We start from the raw sequence: 27,631 nt of genomic DNA, 5'->3' as shown, positions 1-27,631 counted from the left end.
CACAGGTCTCTCTCTACCGCTCTCTCACTCCACTGTTCTCACTCCACTGTTCTCTCTCTCTCCACTGTTCTCTCTCCACTGTTCTCTCTCTCTCCACTGTTCTCTCTCTTTCTACCGTTCTCTATCTCACTGTCAGCTAAACCCAGTAACTACAGCCACAGGGAGGGAGGAGAAACACCGAACAGGTATTTTTTTTAACCACATGTTGCTCTGCTGACTGCTTTGCCTCCGCGGTTGCTGCCTACAGTATGCTTACGGTCTTTTTATTTTGGTCCCTCTGTATATAGACAGAGACATAATAGTTTCTCTTTCCACCTGTGACAGCTGGCATTTCCGCTACGCCACATACTGTAGAGGGGAAAAGAAAAGATTAGGAGAAGGAAACAGAAAAGGAAATATTTAAGTCAAGTGGGTATCCCAGAAGACAGACATCCTAATCTCACTCTCGGTAGACACAAATGAAAGGTAAGAGCAACTGTTGATCAGTGTTGACATTACATGATATCGCTTTCGTTCAATACCTGGTCAACATTATTTGTGTAGTTGTTGCTAAATTTAGTGCACGTATTGTATTCACATTATTCAATTATGCATATTTACAATTACAATTGCCAGCAGTGAAATCCAACAACAGACACCATTGTGCATTTTCAACAGGTGTATGTTTCAGCCGTGTTTACTTGGAAAGCTGTCGTTATTGTGATGGTATTATAACTGTATTGCATGAACGGTGTCTTGTTTATTTATAGTGGATGATTTCAGGTCACGTTTGGATGAGTCTTTCTAAAGAGCTCAGGAGGATTCATATGATCCACTTGTCATGGGGTCTGTCACTTGGACACACTTGATATCATGACCTGTCAGACTGATTAAATAAATTCCCATCAAAAGATAAATACTGAAGAATTGCCTTTAGGACCACTGGCAGTAGAAAAATAAAAACAGCATTTGTTGTTGTCTAAAGGGTTTTGTTTTGTGCCCAATATTAGCTTAATTTGGATAATTTAATGATTGGAATATTTTTATCAAATCAGATTTTTGGTATTATTTCCACCATTTTGCAAAGCTTGGCTATTTCAAAAAGTGGATTTAGGTTAATTATGATAATGGTGTTGGCGTTATGACTGTCAGTAAATATGATGCTGGTGAGTCTGATTTCGCAATGCATTTTCCTATAGTCGTCGCTAAAACATTTTACAGGCCAGAAACCCTATAAAATTTTTAGCATGATAATAAAAATTATGGCATATATTTCTGATTGTGCTCTTAAAGATTGTGTCTTAGAGGAACAAGACACATCTGCATGTCTTTTCCAGCTTGTGCCCCTTGGGACACACGGGGGTACTGTTGACTCTTATTGTGAAGCTGACTGGGCATGAGCAGTGAGCCCTCAGAAAAAAAAGGACAATGCTCTGCCGGCCAGCCGAAACCTCAGTGTGATTTATTGATATGAGAAGGCTGCACACATTGTTGTCCATGAACTATGGAACCTGTAAAATGTAGCAGTGTTTTAACAGTGGTCTGGTCTTTTAAATATTCTCTTATCTGAGGCGGGAGTCAGGGAGAGCTACAGTGTTGAGATCCATCTTGTGAGGTATCACCAAAAATACTCCGGCTAAAAGAACAGTTTAGAGTTTTGGTCGGTGTAATTTTACAGCCACGTTAACTTGGTCCGATGATACGTAGGCCAGTCTGATCAGCCAGCAAGCAGGGAATCAGTCTTTATAGAGATTGTCTCTTGTAAAGGCAATGTTAAAAGGTTAGGCCACAAGAGAAACCCCGGACACCATACTTAGTATTGTCTGCTATGTTACATTACATTTGCATGAGTAAAAACAGACAGTAACAAGCACTGCCCGCTCTTCATAACTCTTGTCTCATCTCACACACCGTCATTCATGAATTTCCTTACGAGACCGGCGCACCAAATACGTTCACCCTGGGTTTTTTGGATTTCTTATGCTTTATCAATAGTGGGGATTAGAAAAACTGTTGCCTTTGCTGGTTTTGTTTACATTTCTTAATTGGATTTGTTGTCTTTGCATACATGAACTAAACAGTTCTATGGTAAAGGCCTGCGCTTACGCTGTCGTTAGTGGCGTAACATTGTCTGGACCTGCTCTGTCTACACTGATTAAACATTTTGATGCGCCGAAAAGACATCTTGACAGCAGGAGACATGATTTCACATCAAAGGCACTAATAAGCTGCCTTCTGTTGTTTCTGATGTTGCTGCTGAATAACAATTCAAGGAAAAGAATATGAGCTATTTATTTTTTATTGTGTTGTTGCTGAAGTTAATGAAAAGATTTTAAACACTGTTCTTTGCCCCCTGTCTATTATTGGTTAAACTGAAGCATAAAAGCAGTGTCACCATGCCTGGGTTGATCAACAAGGAAAGGCAGAATGCCCTGCCTCTTAGTGTCTCCGAAATCACTTCCTGTGTCAGAGGTTACACTCTGGCCCTGACAGCATCCATGACCTACAATAACTTTGAAGACCATCCCATTGAAGGTGAGAACCTAATAAGATATGCATTAATAAAGAGCATAACTGGGAATTATCATTATTACTCTCTAGGGGCTTTTTTCACGTGTCTTCAGAATTATGTGTCTAGATTTCATATCTTTGTCTCTGAGGTAGCCCCAGGAGCTTCCAATATACTTCCCAGTATCAATATTTACTCAATATTTGTCCTGGGGGGTGTGTTGACTTTTATTTGACTGAAGTTTTGCCACTGGGTAATGTTGGCTTTCTTTGGTTAATTTCATGTAGGTATCTTCATTTATCCGCTGGAAGAATGCTCTACCGTAGTGGGATTCGAGGCTATGATCTCGAGCCAGATAATTACGGTGCAAATCAAGGACAAGTCCAAAATGGACGACTGTTACCTTGATTACTGCACTACAGCTAATGGAGCCCCTCAGAGTGGCAGTGGTAAGGCTGAGTCTCATATCCCCTCTGAAGGTCAGAGGATGTAGTACATGTGGTTGTAAAGCTGTCTGTTGTTCTGTAGCCTTGTGTACATAATACCCATAGCAGTTGACGGATAAAGACAGCAGAAACAGAAAACAGGCTCATGGTTCAACAGAATGTCAGTCTTTTAATATATGCAAGTCAATTTACGTCAAAACAATTGTTACAAGAGATTACATTTCCTAAAATGGTAATATTGCCATTCAAGTTGCTCAGTGAAAGGTTACACGTTTCACTGGCTCTTTCTGACTTTCAAATAGAACATGTTACGTTGTAAAGACATTTCTTTCTTGGTCTACCTGACCTTGGCTTAGTATCAAGAGATCCCTGAATTTTCCACTTCTTAATAAGTGATTGAACAGTACTCACTGGCATTTGCAAGGCTTTGGATATATCTTTTTATATCCTTTTCCTTCTTTCTAAAGTTCCATTACCTTGTTACACAGGTCTTTTGGCAGTTCTTTTCTGCTACCCATGGCTCAGTATCTAGCCTGCTCAGTGCATCAAAATGAGAGCTAACAAACTCACTGACTATTTATACACAGATACTAATAGCAAATTCACCTTTAATTGACATTTTCACCTGTGTGTGTCACCTTGTGTGTCTGTAACAAGACAAAACATTCAAGGGTATGGAAACATTTGATCAGGGTCATTTGGATGATTTCTGTTATCGTTATGATTTAAAAAGGAACCAAACAACTATGTGATAATAAATGGCTTCATATGATCACTATCCTTAAATACTTGCATTTGCATGATCAATCATATGAAAATCAATGCCAAAATCTCACAATTTCTGCCAGGGTATGCAAACTAATAAGCACAACTGTACATTGTCAACCATCAATATTAATGATGCTGCGGTGAAAATGAAAAAGCCTGTCCATAAGTTTGTGGGGATATTACTTCCAGGACATATTGTGCTGGATGAGGACTTGGAGAGGACAGTGTTGGTCGTGAACCTGGGGATCATCCCTCCCCTGGAGACGGTCCACGTGTTAGTAAGCACCTCCTCTGAGTTGCCCACCCTTCCCAATGGGGGCATCCGGGTTACCTCACCCCCAGTGTGCACCCCCAGGGTCCAGAGGACCATCAACGAGGAGCAGGGACTCAGCCCAAACTTCCAGAACCGAACGTAAGAATACCGGATGCAACAATGTGTAACGCCATTTGTATCTAAAAAAGGGAAGCTTGACATTTCACTGTGAAATTGTACGTAGAGACATATTTCACGTCCTGCTTATATCAGAGATAATTTATTTCACATGTTCAGTACAGAGAGAGCGCTTACTGGTGGACACAACTATAAATTAATTTTGATATTTTTTTTCTGGCACAGGAGGGACAGCAGACATAGTTGTGCCCTGGGGCCACTTGACCAGACGCCCCAGTTGTGCATGGCCCTGCTGTTAGAGGAAGAGGCAATCAACTCCATTGACTACGAGTTTAGCTTTCAGCTGGAGATCAGAGCCCCCTATCTCCTTGCAGGTCAGAGACTTACTGGATGACTTACTGGGTGACTCCTCGTCATGATGAAAACAGACATTTTAGGGCACTATTTAGACCACATGCATGACCACATTACCACAGGATTGGGAAGGACGTACTTGTGGAGACATATATCATCTTACAAATGATATCGACCTTCAGAGGTGCCCACGGCTAGATGACACGAGAAAGATGTGCCTGAGATCTAGTCTAGCTTACACATGGCCAGAAGATAAAATAGGTGAAAGTCAAATAGAAAGAGAATGAGATCCAAATCACATTATGCAGCGTTGAAGAGCCATAATCACAAATTGTAATAATGTTGCTATTGTACATACCAACAGTGAATGAAGGAATTGGATTAGAAGGCTGCTGCTTAATGTACAATCCCAAAGAAGGGCTCTGACTGGTTATTTAAAACTGTTTCACCCAAATCACGTCCTATAATTGTGATGGTTCTGGTGTTGTTCTCCACAATATCTCGTCGTATTCAGTAAGACACAAGTGAATTCCACACGGTAGACTCTTCAGAGGTGTTTCTGTGCAGGTGTGGAAAGCCCCTCTCACGCCATCCGGGCCGACGCAGACCCCCTGGCCCGCTCGGCCACCAGCGTTGTCATCACCCTGGCTGACAAGTACACCTACGACTGCCCTGTGGAGATCCTCATCTACCCCAGCGGTGGGTACCGTGCTGTGGGAGACACACAACCCACCACTCCCCCTCCCAGGGACTACCCTCACTACCACTGCTCACTCTTCTCCTAAACACAATGTGGCTAGCACAGAATAGACCGCTGGTTGCCTCTGCTGGTGTTATTGGATCATTTGCTACCTGCTGCAAACCACTCAGTTAGACAAGCCCTGTTATTCATATGTGAACAGGGGATTGTACCACTTCTCTCTCTCGTTCTCTCTCGTTCTCTCTCTCTCTCTCTCTCTCTCTCTCTGCATATCTGTCCCCCCTCCAGCCCTCCCCTCTCTCCACCTTTCCTGGGGCGCAAACGTACGAGCTGTCCGATGGATTACCCAGCTCCTCTCTCTCTTTCTGTCTCTTTCATTTTCTCTCATTCTCCCCAAGCCCCCCTCTCTCTTCACCCTTCACAGTGTGCTCCTGTATGAGCTGAGCTCAGCCCCTCTCTTTCTCTCTCTTTCTCCTTTACAAACCCCCTCTTTCCTTATTGTCGTCTTGTCCCTTTGAGGAGCAAGGACTATCTGGAGAGATTCTGCATGGATGAATGGTCTCAGGTCCCTTGCTATGTGTTCTCCCACCTCATCAGTCCTATTATCTTGGCAAGAAGAGGATCACAAAGTACTGAATGCAGGGGTGCCAATAATCGGGATTACAAAGCCTCTCTCCCTTTCTTTACCCCCCCACCCCCCCACAGATTTATTATCTAATAGGCTCTTAAGCGATGGCTTTGGACCTGGGGCCAGTGGTTCTCAGTGCAATTCAATTGTGCCTGCTGTTGAGCTGAGGCTTCCGTCTCATCAAGGAGACTGCTGAGCACAAGCAGATGTCCATGGCAATAGAGAATTGGAAAGAGTGTGTGCTGAAATCAGTTCTTGTACCACAAAATGTAACGTGCATTTATTTGTAAATGGTCAATAAAAAACATCCCACTGTGTAGTCCCCTGGGGAAAGATGTATTAAGAAATGCCTGTTGAGAGAAGGATATGAGGTAGAAATGATAAAGCTATTTTAAACACATTAGTGGTTCTAGCTTATATACTTGATACCCTCACCAGTAGAATTCGGTGATATCAAATTCAATTCACAGTAAATTATGAGACAGAAAATACAGTAATATTTGACTGTTCCACCTTTTTACTGGCCACTGTTTGCATGATAGGATAGGATAACACATTATTAATGCCCGAGGGGAAATTCAGGTGTTAAAGCAGCCACATTCACAGTAGATAGATCAATAAAATACAACATAAATACGGATACAAGAAATATTCAAACTGAGAAATGGCAGCAATAAATATCTATTTTAAAAGTGCCAATATACAGATGGAGAAATAGCCCCTGTGAAGGTGATGGTAGGATAAGTGTTAAGCAGTCCGGGGGTGGTGGTATTGGGGCGGGGTGTCACTGGCTGATGGTGGGGCTGGTGATGGTGTTAGGGTCACGGGTGATGTTGTTGAGCAATCTGATGGCTGCCAGAACAAAGGTTGAGCTGTGCTTTGCACCCGTGTACGCCAGGTGTCACCCTGGTTGTTGATGGTCGTAAAGGCTGTGCTGCATCATAGTGTTCTAAAGACCATTTTCTCCCGTGTAGAACCTCATCTGCTGCATGTGCTGATTGAGGATGGAGACATGACACTGGAGGAATACGATGAGCACCTCACTGGGAAAAGTGACTACATCAAGGCCACCAAGAAAGACTCCAGCAATGACAAGAAGGTAAGTGCCGCATCCGATCTGGAGTCCTTCGTCTTACACAGGAAGTAGACTCCAGAAGTGACATAAGGAACATCGGTCTGAGAAGTATAACATGGACTAAAAAGGTTTTTGAGACCTTCCTCATCTACACCTTGTTGCCAGTTTAGATAATATTTTTTAGTTCAGTCTTCCTGTGTCTATTATAACAGCACTATGGTGGTGGACAAAATTACATTCTTAAGTGACCAGTAGACCTAGAGAGGAAGGGAGAAAAAGAACACTTAGCCCTAAAACGATGTGGGATAGAAAAGGGTTACTATGGAAACCACAAAAGATCCCCAGCATTCTAACTGGGAATTTCTACGTAAACACATCCATTTAATGCGCTTTCCTTAAAAACTGTAATTTCCTTAATAAATTATGATTTATTTATTTATTATGTTCCGGGGAGAAAAGCCTGAATAAAAAAATTTGCATCCGTGCATGATGGACAAAGCCCAGTTTAGTATTTTAGGAGAATGGTGTGTTGTGAGAAACCATAGCTTCTTATATATAAAATCATAATTATGATCTGATCAGATATGGTATGTAAGATCTTTTGCAATTGTATAAGATGTAATGCAGACCAGATCTAAAGCACTTCTTACATCCCCTCTCCATGTCATCCTCTGTTCACGTGGCCCCGTAAGGTGGAAATCATTCGGAAGCGTCTCCACAAAGACATCCTCCACAACCCTGTGGTCATGCTCAACTTCTGCCCAGACCTGAAGTCCATGACCTCTGACCTGAGGAAGGTGCATGGAGAGTTAATCTTCCTCATCGACCGTAGTGGTAGCATGAGTGGGGTTAACATCAACCGGGTCAAGGTACTGAAACAGACTGTCTAACAAACGTCCAACCCATACATGAGAACGTATCACAGGCAATCCACACAGTTAAGTATTTTGTAATGAACTGAATAACAGTTTGACAAAATGTTTTGAGGAAACCTACTATAAACCATGTCCGAGATTTCTGGCCATTGTTTTAAATGTTTCCCTATCGAGACAAAAAGGCGTCCCTAAAAGTGTCATGTGCCAAACTTTGTCATGTGCCAATTTGTGCCCCATGTCACGGAAACCCCTCGCTCTCAAACTGAATTGCTCACTGAGGGATGATGGTGATTTTACTTCAGACATGAACAATATATTATAGATTTTGTTAATAGCGGACGTCATTCACTTCTTCTTTAATTAGGTGAAATAAATCAAAGGAAAACACAGTAATGAAAAAGGAATGACACAGTTTTGTCATTAAAAGTGTAAAGTGGGTTTATACTAAGAACCGACTGACTCGCGGCTCACAGAAAGCAGAGTGTACACCGATGGACCAAAGCTGCCACACCTCGCCAATGAAAATTCTGCTCCGACATTTCCCCCAGTGCATCTGACTGTAACGTCACCTGATCGGACTGGGCTGAGTGATGTTTGACTAACCTCTGCTGATCTGTGACGCACGTTGGGCAGACTGACTCAGACAGTTTCTGATTGGGGAGGGACGGGCCTCCCCTTCCTCTAACACGCTGTCACTTCCCAGTCTGGCTTAAAGGCCCAGCCAGGTCAAACCAATGATGATGCAATTATTCCTTCTTACTTGCTTTGATCTGCTAGAAACCTGTAAAATGCCAAGGCCCAATTTGATACCACCTGTGATTGAATTTAAGGATAAAGAGAGCTTTTATTACACTGAGAAATTGAACACGACAAAATGCCAGGAACCAATTTGATATCACCACTTCAAACTAGGAGGGAGAAAAAGAAGAGGAGATTTTCTTTCATGTCTCAACTAAAAATTGACAAAAAAAATTGATCTTTCCTGTGAGCAATCTTTACAACTATTCCTGGTAGAATGTTTCCTTACATTTCTCTGTACTGAGGAAAGTCCAATACCTAGTATATTTTCTTATTTGGTTGGATGTAAATAAAATTGTTGTATTCAATTATTACAGGTCAACGTGAATGGTTGTGGAGGACTATTTCTTTTTATTACACTCCAGGCCTTCTGTTCCAACAGAGACAATACAGTGTATACAGATTGGATTATATGGAAATTCAAAAATTACATCAAATTACATAGAACTTCTCAAATTGCTCACATTATAAATTATAGAAATCTATTATATCCTTATATGGAGATTATATGGTTAGATTATATGGAGCCTCACATTATAAATGATATAAATCCACTGGATTACATGGAACTTCTTTAGTGCACACGTTATAAATTATAGAAATCCACTGAATTATATGGCATTTCTCCAGTGCATACACATTATAAATGATAAAAATCCATTGGATTATTTGGAGCTTCTCCAGTATGCACACATTATAAATGATAGAAATCCACTGGATTATATGGAATTTCTCCAGTGTGCACACATTATAAATGAAAGAAATCCACTGGATTATTTGGAACTTCTCCAGTGTGCACACATTATAAATGATAGAAATCCACTGGATTATTTGGAACTTCTCCAGTTCACACACATACTTTACAGTGTCATGTAATACAGAGAAGACTGTATTAGGAGTGTAATGTGGGCACACAACTGAGATTGCTCTCTTCTGTGTCATGGAGGCTCGCCGCTCTATCCACCTCTTCCCCACTCAGTCATAGGCTTGTCAGGCTGCACACCCCTGCATTGCCCCCCGTCTGTCCATCCACTCCTGCCAGGTGGAGAGGATATGACGCGTGCAACACATGCCCTCACTACTGGTTCCCCCCAAGGCATGGTTCTGTGTCCGCTCCTTGTTTCTGTATGCACATGGCTCTGTCATATTCTCTCACGGTTTCTCCTATGACTCCATGCATTTGACACTCAATGATACTATGTCATCTCTGCGGATATCTTGCGCCCCTGCCCCAAATGTACACATGTGTAACTGTAATGTGGGCCACCTGCCGATCTTTACATTTCCATGAGTACATTTCTCTGGATAAGAGCATCTGCTAAATGACTTACATTAAATAAAATTTAACTGCATGCTGCTGCAGACAGAAACAGTTATTCCCAGAAAGGTCACGGAGAACACCTGCAGCCAGGTTAACAAGGCCGGTTGTTAGGCAATGGAGGAAACACTGACAGATCCACTACCTTTTTCTTTTCTTTTTCTTTCTACCGTATGTATTAAAACAAGTGAAGTGAGCGTTTCCTGGTCTGTTCTTTATTGCTCCTGTCTTCTTCCTCAAACAAGATGGAGGCTAACTTCATCATGACTTCACATGACACCAACTCCTTGATTGCCCTGCTCCTTAAAATTTCCAGCTTGCCCCTTAAACTTACTTACTTTTATTTTATTGTGTGTACAATTCTGTATTCATACAGATATCGGTATTCATCAGAAAGAGTTCACAGAAAAATCTAAAAGGACATAGTTAACCTTGTGTTTCTATTTTTTATGCTGTTCATAGGATGCCATGGTGGTGATCCTGAAGAGCCTTGTGCCTGCCAACATGTTTAATATCATCGGATTTGGCTCCACATTTAAATCCCTCTTTACTACTAGTCAAAGCTATGATGAGGTAGGGGGAAGGCAGAACATGATTGTTATTCCTTTCAATTATTGAACTGCATTTCAGTGCTAAAATACTTTTTATTTCATGCATAGTTGGACTATGAGTCTGAGCCATGCTTCCCTGGTTCTGAAAGATTAGTAAGAATTATGTATCATTATTATGAAATTCAACACTACTGTTGTTTGCTCCTTGGGGTTTAAGGCCGGGTGTCTCTGTAAAGCACTTTGTGACAACTGCTGTTGTAAAAAGGGCTTTATAAATAAATTTGATTGATTGATTATAAATAAAATTAATAAATGATACGTTTTTTTTTTTATTGCGCTCTTCGTGATTTTAGGAAACAGTTGCCATGGCTTGTGAGTACATCAGGAAGATTCGGGCTGACATGGGTGGCACAAACCTCCTGGCGCCGCTCAACTGGATCCTGAGGCAGCCCATGCAGGCTGGTCATCCACGCATACTCTTCCTTCTTACAGACGGGGCCGTCAGCAACACAGGGAAGGTCATAGAGCTGGTCCGCAGCCACGCCCGCTTCACCAGGTAAACACGCCCACCAATCCCCGGCCCGGCCCCTCCCCAACCCAACCCTTAATCTCAACCTGAACAAACTTTGTAATCACCACAAAACCAGAGAGAAATTGTGCAGGAACTGATAAAAGCTCAATGTTGAAACACCAAAACATGATTCACCTTCCAAGCAATACAACAAGATGTCCAATCCATCCCGTCATAGAAGAATAAATTAGGCTTTAAACTTCTCAGCCTATCCAACATGCCTGCCGCACCAGATGAACACAATGCCTGCTTGTCCGTGACATTCCCCATGAAAATTCCCATTGATTGCGTTGACATTTCCTTCACAGAACTGTTACTTGCGTATTTACCGCAGTGTCCAGAATTTAGCGGTTTGGACGTATAGAGTGCTTTCCATTTTATTTATATGAATTTGACAAACTTTTGAGCAGTTTAAGCTATCTAGCATTACTAGTATGACTCACAGGAACAGTAAGTTCCTCTATGATCCTCACAAGCTATGTAGGACACATCAACAGTGAATGGGACAAATGTTTATGGTCAGTGATTAGGCTACTTGATCTTCCTTAAAATCACCATGAACTTCCCAGTACCATTTTAATGCATTTAAGTAGCTACAAATTGTGATGGCAATTCCATCTATTAGAACGCTGTAGGATGTAGGTACAGAGACAAAATTCTCTTAGCACAGTTAGCAGTTTATTTGCAAATAGAGAGATACACACAGATACAAAGTCAGTGAGATCTCTGAGGTAACTAATGAATCATCAATACTCATACAACTAAGGGGTGGGGATAAGAATCTGCACATTCCTCCTGTAAAGACAACATCATGTTCCTTTTCCCTTCCTGTCCCCTGTCGTGTGTTTACCTAGGTGTCTACCTATCTGTCCCTAGTGTTCCCCCAAATGGGCAAATTGGCCCGACTCCCCCCAAGGGGCTGGGGGAACTTTGTAAATGACTGCCGGCCACATTCCTGAAGAACAAAGAACAGACGGTTTAGGCAGATTAACAAATGGCCAGAGGACCCAATGATCCACTGATATCATTCAGACATGTGTGTCACAAACAAACAAGGACCAGATATCCTCTGGCATTCCTCTATACATTTGTGTACAATCCCAAAAATACGGTGATGTGTTAAACACTAGAGATTCTCAAGAAAGAGAAAGCGGCTGTGAATATTCCCCGGCGGAATCAAAACACCAGCTGTTGATAGACCATCAAGCACTGCTGGGAAATAACAATTTTTTCATGTTTGAATCTGCAATCTTGGTCAGCGGTCATCCTCTCATAAACCTGTTCTGATTTCCCATTTAAAATGATTGAATTAGATACATAGTTGTCTCTCCAGTCCATCCACACACCCAGAATGATTATAACTCAGAATAATTGTAGTTTATTTCTGCCACCTGGGCTGTGCCTCAAATGGCACCCTGGTCCCTTCATGTTGCATTTCGTTTCAGCAGAGCCGTATGTAGTGCAATGTAAGCTGGTACTGTTTAGGATGCCATTTGGACAGCCGAACAGGAGTTCACATCTGACATGAGGCGTTTCGGTTTAAATCCCCGCTGATTTGCCTCACTTAACATGGAGAGAGGCCATCGCTGTTGCATCTGCTGCTGTGTAGAATGAAATAGCCATGTCGGCCCTCTGAAATTCATCCTCAGTGTGAAGTCCACTTTACAAACCAAATGAGATAACTGATAAGGTGATACAGTGATCATTTCTCTCTTGATCTCAGTTTTTTACATTCTTATTTTCTGTAATTCTCTCTCATTCTCTCAGTTCTCCTTTCTTTCCACCTTTTTCAGTGTGGTAATGTATGAGCTGCAGTGGGGATTACCCAGCCTCTCCCCCCTTTCTCTGTCTGTCTCTCTCTCTGTCTCTTTCTACCTCTCTGTCTTTGTCTTCTATCTGTCTGTCTGTATGAATGTCTGTCTCTTTCTACCTCTCTGTCTTTGTCTTCTATCTATCTGTCTGTCTGTATGAATGTCTGTCTCTTTCTACCTCTCTGTCTTTTTCTTCTATCTGTCTGTCTGTATGTATGTCTGTCTGTCTCTGTCTCTATTTAAAGAGACCCCCTAGGCATGTCTTCGCTTTCAACACAGAAAAAGAGTTTCCTGTTTGGCATCATCTTAGTGTTACGCTGCTGTGCACAGTAAATTACATTGAGATCTGTTTCTGCAAGGGAATGCATGTTCTCTCTGAAACATAAGATGTCCGATTCTTATTAAGCTTGCATTCCCATGCTGATAATTTCAAGTCTGTCAGTCTAAGCTGAAGAGAAACAAGAGTCCATCTCTTTTGGCAGGTGCTACACCTTTGGCATCGGTCAGAGTGCCTGCAAAAGGCTGGTGACGGGACTAGCCACGGTTTCCAAAGGAACGGCCGAGTTCTTGGCAGAAGGGGAGAGACTCCAGCCCAAGGTTCTCATTTCCTATGACATGTTTATCCCCCCTCTGTATGACAACCAGTTATTCTGAATGTCATAGCGGAGGGTCATTATGCAGCGTATGTAAATGGTTCAGACAGAATGTTCTATAACGTTACCAATCAACAATTCATTTTGTTGAGGAAAATACCCATTAGTCTGCTCCCCGAGACATGTTATGTTTTGAGTGCCTTTGTTACAATGTGTAACAAAGGCATTCAAACTAAATAATTCTAAAAAGGCAACAGAATAATTTTTAAACATACAAAATCTCATTTGCATTATAAACACAATGGCTATGGAATAAAAATATGTTTATTCCATAGTCTGTCTTGTGAGTCTAGGTGCTTAATAATGTATTCCACATATCCACGCTTCACGTCTACAGCTGTTGCTCAAAGCTATGTCTCTGGATGTCTCTACCAGCTGTGTATTCTCCCACATCATTACGACACTGCCACGTCAAACCTATTTCAATAGATGTCCGCTTCCATTGCAATTCAACCGTCTGTCTGTCTAATTTCAATTAGATGATCAAGTCCCTGAAGAAAACCATGGCCCCGGTGCTTAGTGACATTTCCATCGACTGGTTGTTCCCAGAAACCAAGGAGGTGTTGCTTTCCCCAGTGGGCTCCACCTTCCTGTTCCCTGGGGATCGTCTGATTGGTTACAGTGTCGTCTGTGACACCACACGTTACCACCCTAACCCCAAGTCTGTGAGTGGTCGTACACCGTGACGAAGTGGCTTTGTAGGCCATTGTTGCTCGTTGAACTTTGGTATTGCTAATTGCTACATAACATTTTTTTTCAATATGCATTGATATAGTGCGTTTAACATGCTAATACATTTTACTCCTGAATGTGAATAAACTCAGTATACTGCGCTGTCTGTTCCTATCTATTTTAATTTTAGCTATTTATTTGCTGTTATTTTACCAGGTGAGTATGATTTAGAATGCATTCTTGTTTTCAGTCACGACCTGAGAGCAATTAGGTTCAACTGCCTGCTCAGGGACAGAACATTTATTAACCTCTCAGCAAATATCAATTTCTGTCGTTCAAGTGCTGTAGAGAGACACCCAGAATAATAATCCATCTGTTGAAACTCAGGATAAGAGGAGGCGTTACAGCATGATGCGTTCCAATGGTTCAGCTAGCTCAGTTTTCTACCAGTCTCAAGAGGAGGACCCAGGCCGGACCACTGGCTTTACTGACAGTCAGGGAACATACAGGGACGTACACTCCGGCCCTTTGTTTGACTACAACCAGGAAGGCGTGTCAGAGAGCAGCTCTGGACCCACAGAACATGACATTATGGGTAGGAATACAGACGTTTCACCTCATCTCTGCCTTTCAATTTGTTTCCGATTGTATTATGGTTCACCTTATCAAGTTCACCAGGAAAATCAGTCAGACATGTTCTTGTTTATTTGCGCACATCAATGATTTAAAAAAAAAACATCTACAGGGATGGACAGTAAAACATCCCATAGAAGACGTGCATATAGCACCAACCAAATAGTGGACCACAGCTCCTGCGTGAAGAAGACCTACACTCCCAGTGACCCCAGTTCAGCGGATGGGAAGAACCCACTGAGGAGAGCCAAGGTCCAGGAGCTGATTGGCCAGACCAGCCCTGACTACAGAGCCCAGTGGAATAATAACTACCAGGTAAGTGCACAGTTGGTTATTTTGAGGCCCAGGTAACAGATCAGGCTCTCTATCTTGAAGACCGGGGTTTGATCCCTGCGTCCAATGCTCTTACTGTCTCTCTAGTTTCCATCTCTGTCCCACCCTGAAGACGAGTGATTCTGAGGTAAATTGTTCTAGAAAAGTAAAACCTATGGAACACACTGGGAACGTGTAAATATGATTTGCATTATTTCACTGATTGCAATCTGCAAACGGTGGCCCACCCAATTTATTCTGTAAACATAACGATGCGAAAGCAATTTGAGAACAGCATAGACAGTGGAGCCAAAATAATAAGTGCTCACTGGGAAAAGTAGAACCTTATAGTTTGGAGGTTGGTTTTCATCAGGTGTTGGGTATGCATGTATACACACATGAAGACCTCAAATATTTCTCTGATCTACCGGCAGCTTGACAATTATATAGTCCTGCCAATAAAACAATCCAGATAGTCAGTGTTGAAATTGCCGTAGCGGAGGAGTGATAATGGGATGGGAGAAAAGCTATCTGATCCTGGGCTGAGTTGGAGTGTAATCAAGAATACAAAAGAGGAATGTGCTCTCATTACTGACGAGAGCCAAAATCATTTCATGAATGACAATGGCCTCCGCGAAGGTTGTCCATAGATGGTTGGTATAATCAAGACACGGCTCACCTGCCTTTCGGTGATGTCTCAGTTTGTTGATGTGGTTTACTTGGGGTTTATTGGTTGACCAGGGGTTACCGGTGCACCAGCGTCTGGTTTCAGGGGCAGTGACAGTTGAACTATTCAAGACAAAACTGTCAGAAATGTTGTTTCTCCCGGTGAAGAATAAACGTGTTTCTTTATTGAATGAGCACAAACACAATCAAAATACAACCATTCCTCTGCATTCACACTGCTTCTAATGCTCCTTATTAACAGCCGAGTGAGCTGCTTGGCTGAGTTACACGTTGTTTGTGGTCAGTGTAAACTCATTGGTAGCGTGTGAGTGGATATTTGGATATACCAAATGGCTGCGTATATGTTGCTTGATCTAAAATGCTGGATATCTGATGAATACAGATAAATGTGTGAGTAACTGATGCATACACAGAATTGTATAGATGTTTTGGGCTGAGCTTGAATTACACAGTACCGATTGGGTAGATGGAAATGGAGGGAATGTGATATATGTATATTGTGTGCATGTGCAATTCTTTATGGTCCTAGAAATTAGAAGGTGCATACACAAGATCCAACAGAATAGCCGATAAGATAGACGAACCCTATAGCCTTGGCATATAGGCTGTTTTAGGGTAGATACAGAGCTGAGGTGGGGGGTCTGGAACACTGCAGCTCCATCCAGAGATAACCCCAGACAGGTCCTACCAGGCAGAAAATTACTCCTCCACTTGTCATGCACCATCCACCAAATTGACACCAGTGGACCACCAACCACCCTGGAAACAGGCTGAGTGTAACCCAAAGTGTTCTCTACTGTTGCACACGCCACAAGGGGTGTGACACCAGACAGAATTAAGTAATCAGTGACTCCAGTCACTCTCATATAGGGACAAGCATGACATGGTGTGAAGAAATCATAGGACTGTTGGTTTAGTCTTTCTGAACAGTTAGAAGGACCGCATTCTCTGACCATGGCTTACTTATTAGTATGTACGGCAGGACCAATTCAGAAAGACAATTAGGAGCAACTCCATGTAATGCATTTTTGATTTGCAGTGAAACCTTGAAATTAGTGTTAGCCATAACAGGAATAAACAAGGCTAACACTGGAGTAATTTTAATTGTTTGGGTTCTATTGAAATTTCTAACTATCAGAAACAGTATATCACTATTTGAAGTTTATTTAGAAAAGCATTGCAGTACTCTAATCCTAGCAACAAAACTGTGGCGATGCTTTTCTGCATCACCTCTGCATTAAAAAGAAAAATTGTTTTTGCAGTGTTACAGAAATAGAAATAAATTTCTTGAGGAATATGTTTTATGTATTTGGGTCCAGAGTAAAGCTGAGGTCTTCAAGAGAATAGTGAACAACCGTTGAGATTCACTGTCAAATCTGACAGCAGACCTTTTTTCTTCTGAGTATTTTTTTCCCTCCATCTCCCTTCCTTTCAGGTAAGGCAATTTTGGGGCTTTGCCATGTTTCATGGAAATGGGCAGCTATGTGTCATCTGCATAGCAGTGAAAATCTATAAGAAACTCTAGATGACATTAACAATACATAAGAAATCTGCATATGAAAGAGAAGAATTGCTGTTTTTCATTAATGAAGTCACCACTCACAGACAATATTGATGAGTTAATGTTAAAAATAGTAACAGATTTAATTGCCACCTATCTTATATTTGGCATATTTTTAACTAAAGCCTAAAACAGTGTCCACAGTTGTAGATGAAAGCTAAAGAAAATGATTTACCTACAGAAGGTAAAGCACCCTCTGCTGGCTTTAACAGCCGCCCAGTCTTTTTTATCTCTGCTTTTGGTAAACTGATGGAGAAAATTGTGTTGGACAAATTATAATTACATTTTCAGGGAACAAGTAAACTACTGACCGTCTGCTTGAATATAAAGAAGGACACTTATTTTGTACTGCTCTGACAAATCTGTGGTAACTTGCTAAAAATACAGATAATAAGATAATAGTTTGAGCTGTGTATTATTTCAGTTCATCCTTGGATGTTTTTGAGAAAAGGTTATTGTGTAAAACTCATTCATCATGGCTTTACATCACCTGCCAAGACATGGTTGAATACTTACTTGTCAGAGTTTTCTTAAGTGGGAGCAGATCTAATGTCACATGTGTACAGCACGGTGTCCCTCAGGGAAGTTGCCTTGGCCCATTAATTTAAGAAGGAAAGAAAGAAAGAGAAATTGTCGAAATAAATGAACAGTGCAAAATGATTTAATGAAATGTTTTTGGACATAGTACTTCACTAAACATAATAATGTTTATGTCTCACCCCTGACAGCCACAGCTGGTGAACATGTGTGCTACGTCTGTCATTGCCTCCAGAGGGCACCATACCAATGAAGCTTCTTACTGGCCATCTCCACAGCAGGAAGGGATACCCCAAGATGTGAACCCAGAGCAAGCCCAGGCCCCTGGCTCCAACATGCAGGTTGGGGCCACTAGGAACAGGGGGGAACCAGATACAGCCCCAGGAGTCAGAAACGCTGGCGGGGAGGACAGTTCCTCCTCCACTGATCCCTCTGTTGGAAGCTTAGGAGACACAGGTGGGTCTTAAAATGTGTCACGTGGAGCTATGGTGATGTTTCTGGACAGAAGGATAGTGACTGTCCAAATTAACAAAAGTTCTCACACCCACCCTAACACTGAGTAATGGTAAATGCAGTTTTACACTTACTGTTAACCCAGACAAACTGTCTAACTTCTGGTTGTTATGTTACCAGACTGCTACCCTAACCAACTGTGTGAGATAGAACCCTCCCAAGACCATTTAGCCACCCTGGACCCAAACACCACATCAGAACCTCAGGATGTGGCGAAGGGGGACTGTAAGGCTGTGGTGTCAGGCCTGCTCTGTGGGAAGCCAGTCAAGTGGGAGGTGACCTTTGACATAACCCCTTACCTGAAGGGTAGAGAGCGTGAGGAGAAGGTTCACGAGGATCTCTGGAACGAAACCTTCCACCACCTGGCCGGACATTCCATCATTCAGGACTTTGAGCATATGGCGGATAAGGAGTGTGAGATTGAGCATGGTACGTAGAAAGATGGGTAATGTCTCACTGACTTTCTTTCGTAATACCGTAGCAGATACTGGAAAGTATATTTCCGCCAAGTTCTCAGACAGCGGATTTTATCCAAAAGCAGGTTTAAAACAGAATGTATGTAAGTGAGATGATGTGATGACAACGTGATTCCTCAGGTTCTGGCAGAAGATACCGCCTGTATGCTATTCACACTAGCAAGGCCTGCAACATCCTCAGTAAATACACTGCCTACGTCCCCGTCGATCTGGACACTAGTGAATATCTACAGACGTCTATCGACTACATCAGTGCAGGTTAGACATCTCCTGTTCATGGAATGAATATGTTTCACGACCAGTTGTTTTTATAGCGTCGAACCCCTTTAATGGCACTTCTTGTGGCCATTATTAAAGTCAACATAAATGTGTCCTTTGATGACACGTTCGGGAACGGTTCTAACACGTCCTTAGATCAACTGGTCATGAAATACAGTGTTCTGTTTGAATTTCTTGGGTGTTTTAGGTGATGGTTTGAAGAGGGGCTCTCAGTCCAGCTCTCGCTCGGGGAGCAGGAAAAACCCAGATTACTCAGTTGGACTTGGACGATCCCAGTCCAGCTGCATGTCAGAGGATGTTGTGGATGGAAGCCTCCCTGTTGGTACGATCTTCCTTGTATTTCATACTCACTGACATATGTATGTGAGAGGAGGAAAATGTTTGCAATGTTGGACAGGTGATTGTTTCAAGAGGGAAAAATAACCACCCAATCGACAGATCTTACAGGTTTTAAGTATTTTACACATATGCTTTAGTGTTCATGTAGACCAGTGCTATTTTTAATATGTCACTGACCTATCATTTTGCTGAGTTTTAGGTGTGGAAGATAATGCTTCTACCTGTAGCACGCCCTCCTCCTCTGGCTGGGAAAGATGCAGCTTTACAGAGAGTGAGTTGTTATCTCGCTAAAGAAGATTCTTGTCTTCCAAGTCGAACAAATAATATGAATGTCTCCATTCAACTGAGAAAGTTTGTTTTGTTATGGTTACATCAATAATGTTGATTCATTGCACATACACAGACACACACACACAAATACAAATACAGCTTCTAGATATTGTTTGTCCAGCCTCAGTTGGTGCCTTTTATCTGTATGGAGGAGTCATGCAGAGTTGTGTTGTGAGCTCAGAGGAGAGAGAAGAGAGAGAAATGGAAAATGAACATACCGTGTCTGTCTGTCTGTCTGTCTGTCACTGTCTCAGACTCTCAGAGGAGCCCGTCGGTGACCTCGGACCAATCACAGAAGTCAGTGGAGAGTCTCTTCTCAGCCAGGTGTGTGATGAACAAGGCCGGAGACAATGACATAGTAACTGTACTGCTAGTACCTTTCCGTGGCCAACGGAGATTCACTGAGGGTCACGCCTGTTTGACGCAAAGCACACTTGGAGTTATAATGATGTAATGTTACTTAAAAATCATACTAGATCAGTTTCCATTGCTGTTACTACACGTTCTGTACAGGGAACATGATGGGACTAGTGGCCTTGAGAGCAAAAGGGTTGTTTTGTTGTCCTCTGCAAGTATAATGTTTTATGGTGACATCGGAAGTTCAAAACAGCTATACAAAATCCAAAGCATTATGTCATCTGTTGAGCTACACATCATTTTAAATACTCCTATATGAGAGATTATGCTTGCACTTTCAAGTGGCACTGAATGAAACTTAAGTTAAACTTAAGGCGATGCTTCCACCTCTTCAACAGGCTGGCTCTGAACCGGACCCGACTCCTGACCCGTGCCGCCAGGGGCTTCATGTTTCGCACACACAGCAGGACCAGCGAGTCCATTGGGGAGAACGAGAATGAGAACAAAGACTACATTCCTCTGGTGCGTAGCTGCTCAGGTCCACCGCTATTTTGCAGACGGTTTCACGAGAACGGTGTGCTTGCTCTCGGCAGTGACAGAAAGATCTCTCCATCCGGCACAGGTGTCCTTACAGATGGCTTGTGGCGCGTTCCGCCTGGACAGCGCTCTCTGTGAGGCCATCGGCGTGCCCATGGACAAGCTGAAGTGGACGTCACCCTTCAACAGCCACAGGGTCAGCCTGGGTCACCACGTCTCCCATGCCGCCGTCCACCGCTCAGACGGCAGCGCTGTGAACGACGGCCAAAGGCCCTCCTCTCCACCTCTGTTTAAGGGTTCTTCTAAGGAGACCGAGATGGGCCTGACGGGCCACTACCAGCACCAGCCTGGAGACCTGGCCGTCTGCAGCCACAGCCAGGAGGTCATCCGCCCCCTTACGCCTACCGCCTCCGCCTTAGCCAAGCTCCCTTTCTCCTCTCACTCCCAGACTGACAGTGGACTGGGCTCTGAAGCGGAGAGCGTGGAAATGACACCAGCTGGCGGGAAGAAGCTGGATACAGAGGGCATGGTGTGGGCATCGGCTGTAGCTCTGGCCTGGCTGGAGCACAGCTCAGCCAGTTACTTCATCGAGTGGGAGCTGATAGCGGCTAAGGCTAGCATGTGGCTCAGTGCCCAGAGTATCCCTGAAGGAAAGGACTTAGCCGCGGTCAAGTCTGCTGCAAATCAGCTGTTTATTATCCTCAGACACTGGGACGAGAACCTGCAGCTTAACATGCTCTGCTACAATCCCAACAGTGTCTGAGGCTGATCGCATTGCATGGATCAACCTCCACTCTGACATATCCAACAATACTATGCTAACAGACTCATGCTTCATTTACTACTATCTGTTGTTTGCCGTTTTGGGTTTGGCAGAAATTGTCAGTGCAGTTATTGTGAGCATTGTGCAGTTGAAGTGATTCTGTTGTGATAACTTGAGAGACTTAAGATGTCTCCTAAGAAGCCCAAACTTGTTGTCTCCCAGTGGGACACGGACCATGCATTCACCCACTATGGGTCTAACTTAAAAAGAGTGTATCCACATGGTGAAGGAAATCTGACATGTAACAGCAAACAAGCTGTCGAGCAACTTGCTGGTTATGTACATATTTGAGAAAAAATATGTTTATGAATATATATATATATGTTTAGTATTTCCATCATATTGATGTCCAGTGATGAAAGAATCTGCTTAAGCTATAACAAGATACATATCTTTTGCCATATGAACATAAACAGAAATAACACTATGAACAAAATAATCAATGAAATCCAATATACATTTATATTATATACACATATGTTATAGCGGGGGAGAGCGCAGGAAGCAGAGACAGAGAGTGGTTCACTGACCGAAGGCATTTTACTAAACAACAAAGTTCGTCTAACGGTCTACTCTCCCCTTCTCCAGGTTCAGTCTGTACATACATTTCACAGCTTTTGCTCCCTGTCTAATGGCCTCCCAGATGGCATAACAAGGAGCACCCGTGCCTTGTTGGAGTGGAGGAGGCAACCCATCTCCGGGACTGTTCCCCTGGCATCCGGCAGCTTCTCTGGGGAGGTGAGCTGCGTTCAATATCCCCAATCTCGGCATGGCCCCTGGAACTTTGCTGGTGAGGGGCAGTGGTGCAACTTTGATAGTCCTGCCGTCCCCCACCCCAAACATGGAGACCTGTCTCGGCAGGCTCGAGGGGAGGTCCGTGGCCTTTGCCCGGAGGGCGAGAATGTGGGAGAGTCTGTTGGCATTACCATGCTGGGCCCTACCCTGTGTAGGAGTAGTCCTGGAGGGCGAGGAAGCACTGGATCACGCAGACATTGGTGTCCTGTGGCTGTCCCATCCACTGCAGTGTCCCGGATGGTTGTACTACAGTGACTGGAGCCCCACTGGAGCCAAATGGCAGGACCCAATAACCGCTGTCAATAACCCAGTGACCACTGGGGGAGCTAAAGGCAGTCTTTCATCGACCGGCTGGTGGGAGTGGGACCTGCCAGTAACCTTTGGTCAGCTCCAGGGTGGAGATTAACCAAGCCCTGCCCTGACCCACTTGACTAGCATGTCCAATCAGGGCATGGGCTAGCTGTCAAATCAGGAGACCTTGTTCAGTCTCCGGAAGTCGTTGCAGAGCTGGAGGGTACCATCAGGCTTTGTGGCAACGACCACAGGGTTGGACCACAGGCTGCAGGACGTCCAGTTCATCCATTCCCCTCACTCCTCAATCGCCTGATGGCACGGCTCAAGGATCCGTTGTGTCCACTCTTTTTCTTTACTCCCTTTTTCCACTACATTCTCACTTTCTGCTGGCTGTTGGCCTGTTATGTTGCCTACGGTCACTTGCGCAGCAGACCAGGGCCTCCGGCTCATTGCACACACACACACGCAGTCAATACTTTCACTGAGCTTCTGCTCCCCCTGCTTATAACCGCCCAATCGTACCTAACAAATGCTTCTGCCATGTTCTTTGGGAAAGTGAGCTGCATTCAATATCCTTGCACTCGGCATGGACCTGAATCTCCACCTTCGGCACGTTACGATGAATTAGGCTGCTGCGCCACATCTTATCTGCAGTATCTCACAGAAGTGAGTACACACCCTCACATTTTTGTAAATATTTGATTGTCTTTTCATGTGACAACACTTAAGGAATGACACTTTGCTACAATGTAAAGTTGTGAGTGTACAGCTTGTAGAACAGTGTAAATTTGCTGTCCCCTCAAAATAACACAACACACAGCCATTAATGTTTTAACCGCTGCCGAGCCCCCGTGTTTGGATAAGAAAAGGAATGTGGTAGAGAGGGATCTGGTGTTTGCCTAGGGGGCATCCTTGACCGGCACCAGCGGACTAGAGGGTTACTCGTAAATCAGTAAATCCCTTTAGTGTCTATCTGTTGTTTGTCCAGGCATTGTGACTCCTCAGGAGTTGAGAAGGTTACCCATGTGGGGGAGGACAGCCTGTCCCTTTGTTTGAAGCCCAGGATATGTGATGGAACAAGGGGAATGTGTTTTATTGACACAAGACAGATGGGCAGCATCTTACCACACCCCTTTTTCTACTATGAGTACTGATGACTGTTCATGTATTAAGTTAGAGACTCCTCGGATGATTATGTTTGTAAGCATTTGACGCGTCTCTCTATTTGCAAATAAACTTAGTTGTGCAAGAGAATTTTGTCTCTGTCCTTACTCCTTTAAAAGTTCTGATCTATGAAATTGCCTTCACAACACCCCTTAGTGAAAATGTCCAAATTGGCCCCAAAGTGTCAATATTTTGTGGGGCCACCATTACTTTCCAGCACTGCCATAGCCCTCTTGGGCATGGAGTTCCCCAGAGCTTCACAAGTTGCCTCTGGATTCCTCTTCCACTCCTCCATGACGACATCACAGTGGAACACGATGGATATTAGAGACCTTGTGCTCCTCCATCTTCCATCTGAGGATGCCCCACAGATGCCCAATAGGGTTTAGGTCTGGGGACATGCTTGGCCAGTCCATCAGAGGTGTTTTTGGGTCGTTATCATGTTGGAATACTGCCCTGTGGCCCAGTCTCCGAAGGGAGAGGATCATGTTCTGCTTCAGTATGTCACAGTACATGCTGGCATTCATGGTTCCCTCAATGAACTGTAGCTTTCCAGTGCCGGCAGCACTCATGCATCCCCAGACCATGACACTCCCACCACCATGCCTGACTGTAGGCAAGACACACTTGTCTTTGTAATCCTCACCTGGTTGCCGCCACACATGCTCAACACCATCTGAACAAAATAAGTTTATCTTGGTCTTATCACACCACAGGACATGGTTCCAGTATTCCATGTCCTTAATCTGCTTGTCTTCAGCATACTGTTTGCGGGCTGCAGTTCCACCGTGCTGCAGTACAGTTTCATGGTCTTGGCAATCGTCTTATAGCCTAGGCCATCTTTATGTAGAGCAACAATTGTTTTTTTCATATCCTAAGAGAGTTCTTTGCCATGAGGTACCATGTTGAACTTCAAGTGACCAGTATGAGGGAGTGTGAGTGTGATAACAACAAATTTAACACACCTGCTCCCCATTCACACCTGAGACCTTGTAACACTAACGAGTCACATGACACCGGGGTGGGAAAATGGCTAATTAGTTCCAATTAGGACATTTTCACTTAGGGGTGTATTTACTTTTGTTGCCAGCAGTTTAAACATTAATGGCTGTGTGTTGAGTTAATTTGAAGGGACAGAAAATGTACACTGTTATACAAGCTGTACACTCACTACTTCACATTGTAGCAAAGTGTAATTTCTTCAGTGTTGTCACATGAAAAGATATAATCAAATATTAAAAAAAATGGGGTGTCCTCATTTTTGTGAGATACTGTAGATATACATTCTATATACAGTGGGGAGAACAAGTATTTGATACACTGCCGATTTTGCAGGTTTTCCCACTTACAAAGCATGTAGAAGTCAGTAATTTTTTGCATAGGTACTCTTCAACTGTGAGTGACAGAATCTAAAACAAAAACCTAGAAAATCACATATGTGTGTGTGTTGTACACATATATATACATAAAACAAATATATTGAAAAACAGGAGTTGCAAATAAATATAGTTAAATAAATTATTTGTTATTTGTTATTTTGAGTTATTTTGAGTTGATACTAGGTAATCCTGATTTGTCAGGTATGTTTCTTCCAGTTATTTGTGAATGTAGGTTTTTGGTGTCTCAAGCCATTTGTTGAGTTTTTTTTTCTTCTTTACCTGGAGCCAAGTATCACATTCTCTGAAAAATGATACAGTTGTTGCATATCTACGTATCTGTTGGCTTTTACAAAAATACTATTGTGATTATTTATATTACATCTAATGTGTTTGATCGACACACTCCTTTCAAAACTCATTTCGTGATCTATGAAAATTTGCCTGATCCCAGATCTGTTTGTTCTTGCCGACTAATCCCTTCCGTTTTATGTGTTTGTATTGGAGACAGTCTTTCAACCGCTATTTATTTCTATTCATCAGCAATAAGTGCCTAATAATGACTAAACACATAAAAATATTATTTTACATTTTGTTTCGCAACTGCCCGTTCCTCTAACTGTTGTTTGAAATTATGCTTAAAAAATACTCAGCATGCTTGTTTATTTGGTGTTTTTATTGTTTGGTATATGTTGACAGAAACGTTCAGTTTGGACGTAAGAAATGCCTCTTGTATTTGCTTGTCTCCTTTGCTCTGATAATTACTCATATTCTTTGTTGTTTTACTCAGGTTCTATTATTTTAGCTTTGAAGAGGCATCCACCATGCTGCATGGAAAACACATGTTTGCGTCATAAGATGAATCAACAGGGGGAGTAAAGCAATTCTCCTACTGTCAACCTATTCTGCTGCATTTGGCTGATGGAGATGAGACCTGGTTAGCTTGTGTTCCAAATGGTACTCTATTGCCTTTATTGTGTACTATAGAGGAAATACAGGGTGCTGTTTGGTATGTACGACTAGAAATGTCATAATTGAATTGTGATCTGTATAAGCTTATAGTGATTGTGGTGGCTGGCATTACTTGTGAGAAGTTGTATTTCTCATGTTTTGAGGTTGAACGTAGGCCTGCATTTCGATTGTCGCTGTGTGTTTTGAGAAGATCGTTGTTGACTGTTTGAAGCTGTCAAAAGCTTCCATTGTGTCAGTTTGCAAAATGTCAATGTATGACTGTGCAACCGCATGTAATAAAACTGTTCCATTCATTGGGCTGTAAATGTTTGAATAAAGACTAAGATTAAATAATTGGACCCGTTGGTAGCACAGAAAATATAGCAGATGTTACCCTGCTTTACGCAGTAGTGACTAATTCTCAGTTTTATGTTTAGCTAATGATGCTTGGCATTTAAACGGAATTGAGCCCCAAGGCCATACTACCCAAACGCAGTAGATGTTGCTCCACACAAAAAAAGTTAACATTTAAAATGTCTCCGAGAAATGTCTCTACGAAGAGGCCGGTTCATTCCGTGAATGGAAACACTTCTCACATTTGACAGATCACTATCCAACAACTAACCGTCCAATGGGCTCAGTGACGTCCGGGTGATGTCGGCTCAGTCAGGTAAGCCGGACTTGATGAAGTCTGAGGACCTCATTAAGAACAGGTGTAGGAAGTAGTTGAAATCAGGGTTAATTAGGATAATGAGGACCATGTCACGCAACCAACACCACAACCAGGCCAAGCACACGTATCTCTTGGAGATGGAGTAAGGAGAGGTAGAGAGTTGTGGAAGGGAGAGGGAAAGAGGGGCGTGGGGGAAAGGGAGCGAGAATGAAGACGAAGCACGGCTCATTAGTGTAGTGACAGGCAATACAGCAGCAATCCATCCTGACCCTTCTGTTATAAAGATCAAACACAGACCAGCAGCGGTTCCTGTTGCTCAAGCTGTCCCGCCAAACCAGTATGCGCTTTAGGGGATTGGATCCCTCTCAAACCTCAGCAACCCTTCACCTCAGTGTTTCCTACAGGACTCTGTTGGCAGCAGGAGCATTCAGAGGCCCGGGAAGGGCTCCAGGGGCTTCTGTTGGCATTTTTTGACACAGGCACAACAGTTCAGCCTTTTCTTTTCTTTACTGTGACAACTAAGGAAGATAAATCTGTACGTTGCATTTTTGTTTGTTTGTTGATGAATGTGGTTTGTAACTCATCTGAGTGTTGATGGAATAATATAGGCAACTAATAGTAAGACATTTATTATAATAGAGGTGCTGTGGATTTAATGTAAAACAGCATAACGTTGGTTACTTTTGGTTCAATGACCACTCTGGCAGGTATATTAAAAATAAGCCTCTCTGAATTTTTGCCATCCAATTACACAACATAACCCAAATAATCAATGAGCAAATTATGAAATTATGCCCTTCCATTCTCTGACTTTAGTTAGAGGCTTAGCTTTAAATGTCAGTCTAGTTTATGGACACTTTACTATTTTCAATTCATATTTCATTTTATGCATCAA

The 27,631-nt window shown here is 42.8% G+C and overlaps 1 protein-coding gene across 3 annotated transcripts; it reads left to right on the top strand.

The window, feature by feature from the left end:
- Window positions 1–98: 98 nt before the first annotated feature.
- On the top strand, window positions 99–26,360 carry vwa5b1 (von Willebrand factor A domain containing 5B1). Of its 3 annotated transcripts, XR_002197515.2 has the most exons (24): window positions 99–185; window positions 325–465; window positions 2,358–2,514; window positions 2,776–2,937; window positions 3,892–4,114; window positions 4,319–4,467; window positions 5,015–5,146; window positions 6,750–6,874; window positions 7,543–7,719; window positions 10,304–10,414; window positions 10,746–10,948; window positions 13,257–13,371; window positions 13,907–14,092; window positions 14,487–14,694; window positions 14,845–15,047; window positions 18,021–18,285; window positions 18,463–18,771; window positions 18,939–19,076; window positions 19,285–19,419; window positions 19,636–19,707; window positions 20,021–20,090; window positions 20,522–20,645; window positions 20,746–22,221; window positions 25,903–26,360. XR_002197515.2 is itself a non-coding variant. In XM_020051449.2 (23 exons), exons 3-23 carry the CDS (start codon window positions 2,376–2,378, stop codon window positions 21,421–21,423), a joined length of 3,837 nt encoding a protein of 1,278 aa, XP_019907008.2. In that variant the 5' UTR covers window positions 99–185; window positions 325–465; window positions 2,358–2,375; the 3' UTR covers window positions 21,424–23,293. The 3 variants fall into 3 exon arrangements, 2 of the variants coding, with proteins under 2 accessions (XP_019907008.2, XP_019907007.2); XM_020051449.2 differs by lacking the exon at window positions 25,903–26,360 and having other exon boundaries at window positions 18,108–18,285; window positions 20,746–23,293; XM_020051448.2 differs by lacking the exon at window positions 25,903–26,360 and having other exon boundaries at window positions 20,746–23,293.
- The last annotated feature ends 1,271 nt before the right edge of the window (window positions 26,361–27,631 follow it).

This window comes from Esox lucius, chromosome 12 (genome assembly GCF_011004845.1).
Source record: "Esox lucius isolate fEsoLuc1 chromosome 12, fEsoLuc1.pri, whole genome shotgun sequence".
In the NCBI taxonomy this organism is placed as follows: Eukaryota; Metazoa; Chordata; class Actinopteri; order Esociformes; family Esocidae; genus Esox; species Esox lucius.
The sequence above is the reverse complement of the archived record's forward strand: the minus strand, read 5'-3'. Positions and strand labels throughout refer to the sequence as shown.

What these genes read in the sequence shown, in the direction of transcription:
- vwa5b1 (XM_020051448.2), top strand. Translation starts at nt 2,376, where the DNA reads ATGCCTGGGTTGATCAACAAGGAAAGGCAGAATGCCCTGCCTCTTAGT. An exon ending in GGGAGAGACTCCAGCCCAAG is followed by an intron (nt 13,372 to 13,906) that starts GTTCTCATTTCC and finishes AATTTCAATTAG; the next exon opens with ATGATCAAGTCCCTGAAGAA. An exon ending in AAGATGCAGCTTTACAGAGA is followed by an intron (nt 19,708 to 20,020) that starts GTGAGTTGTTAT and finishes TCACTGTCTCAG; the next exon opens with ACTCTCAGAGGAGCCCGTCG.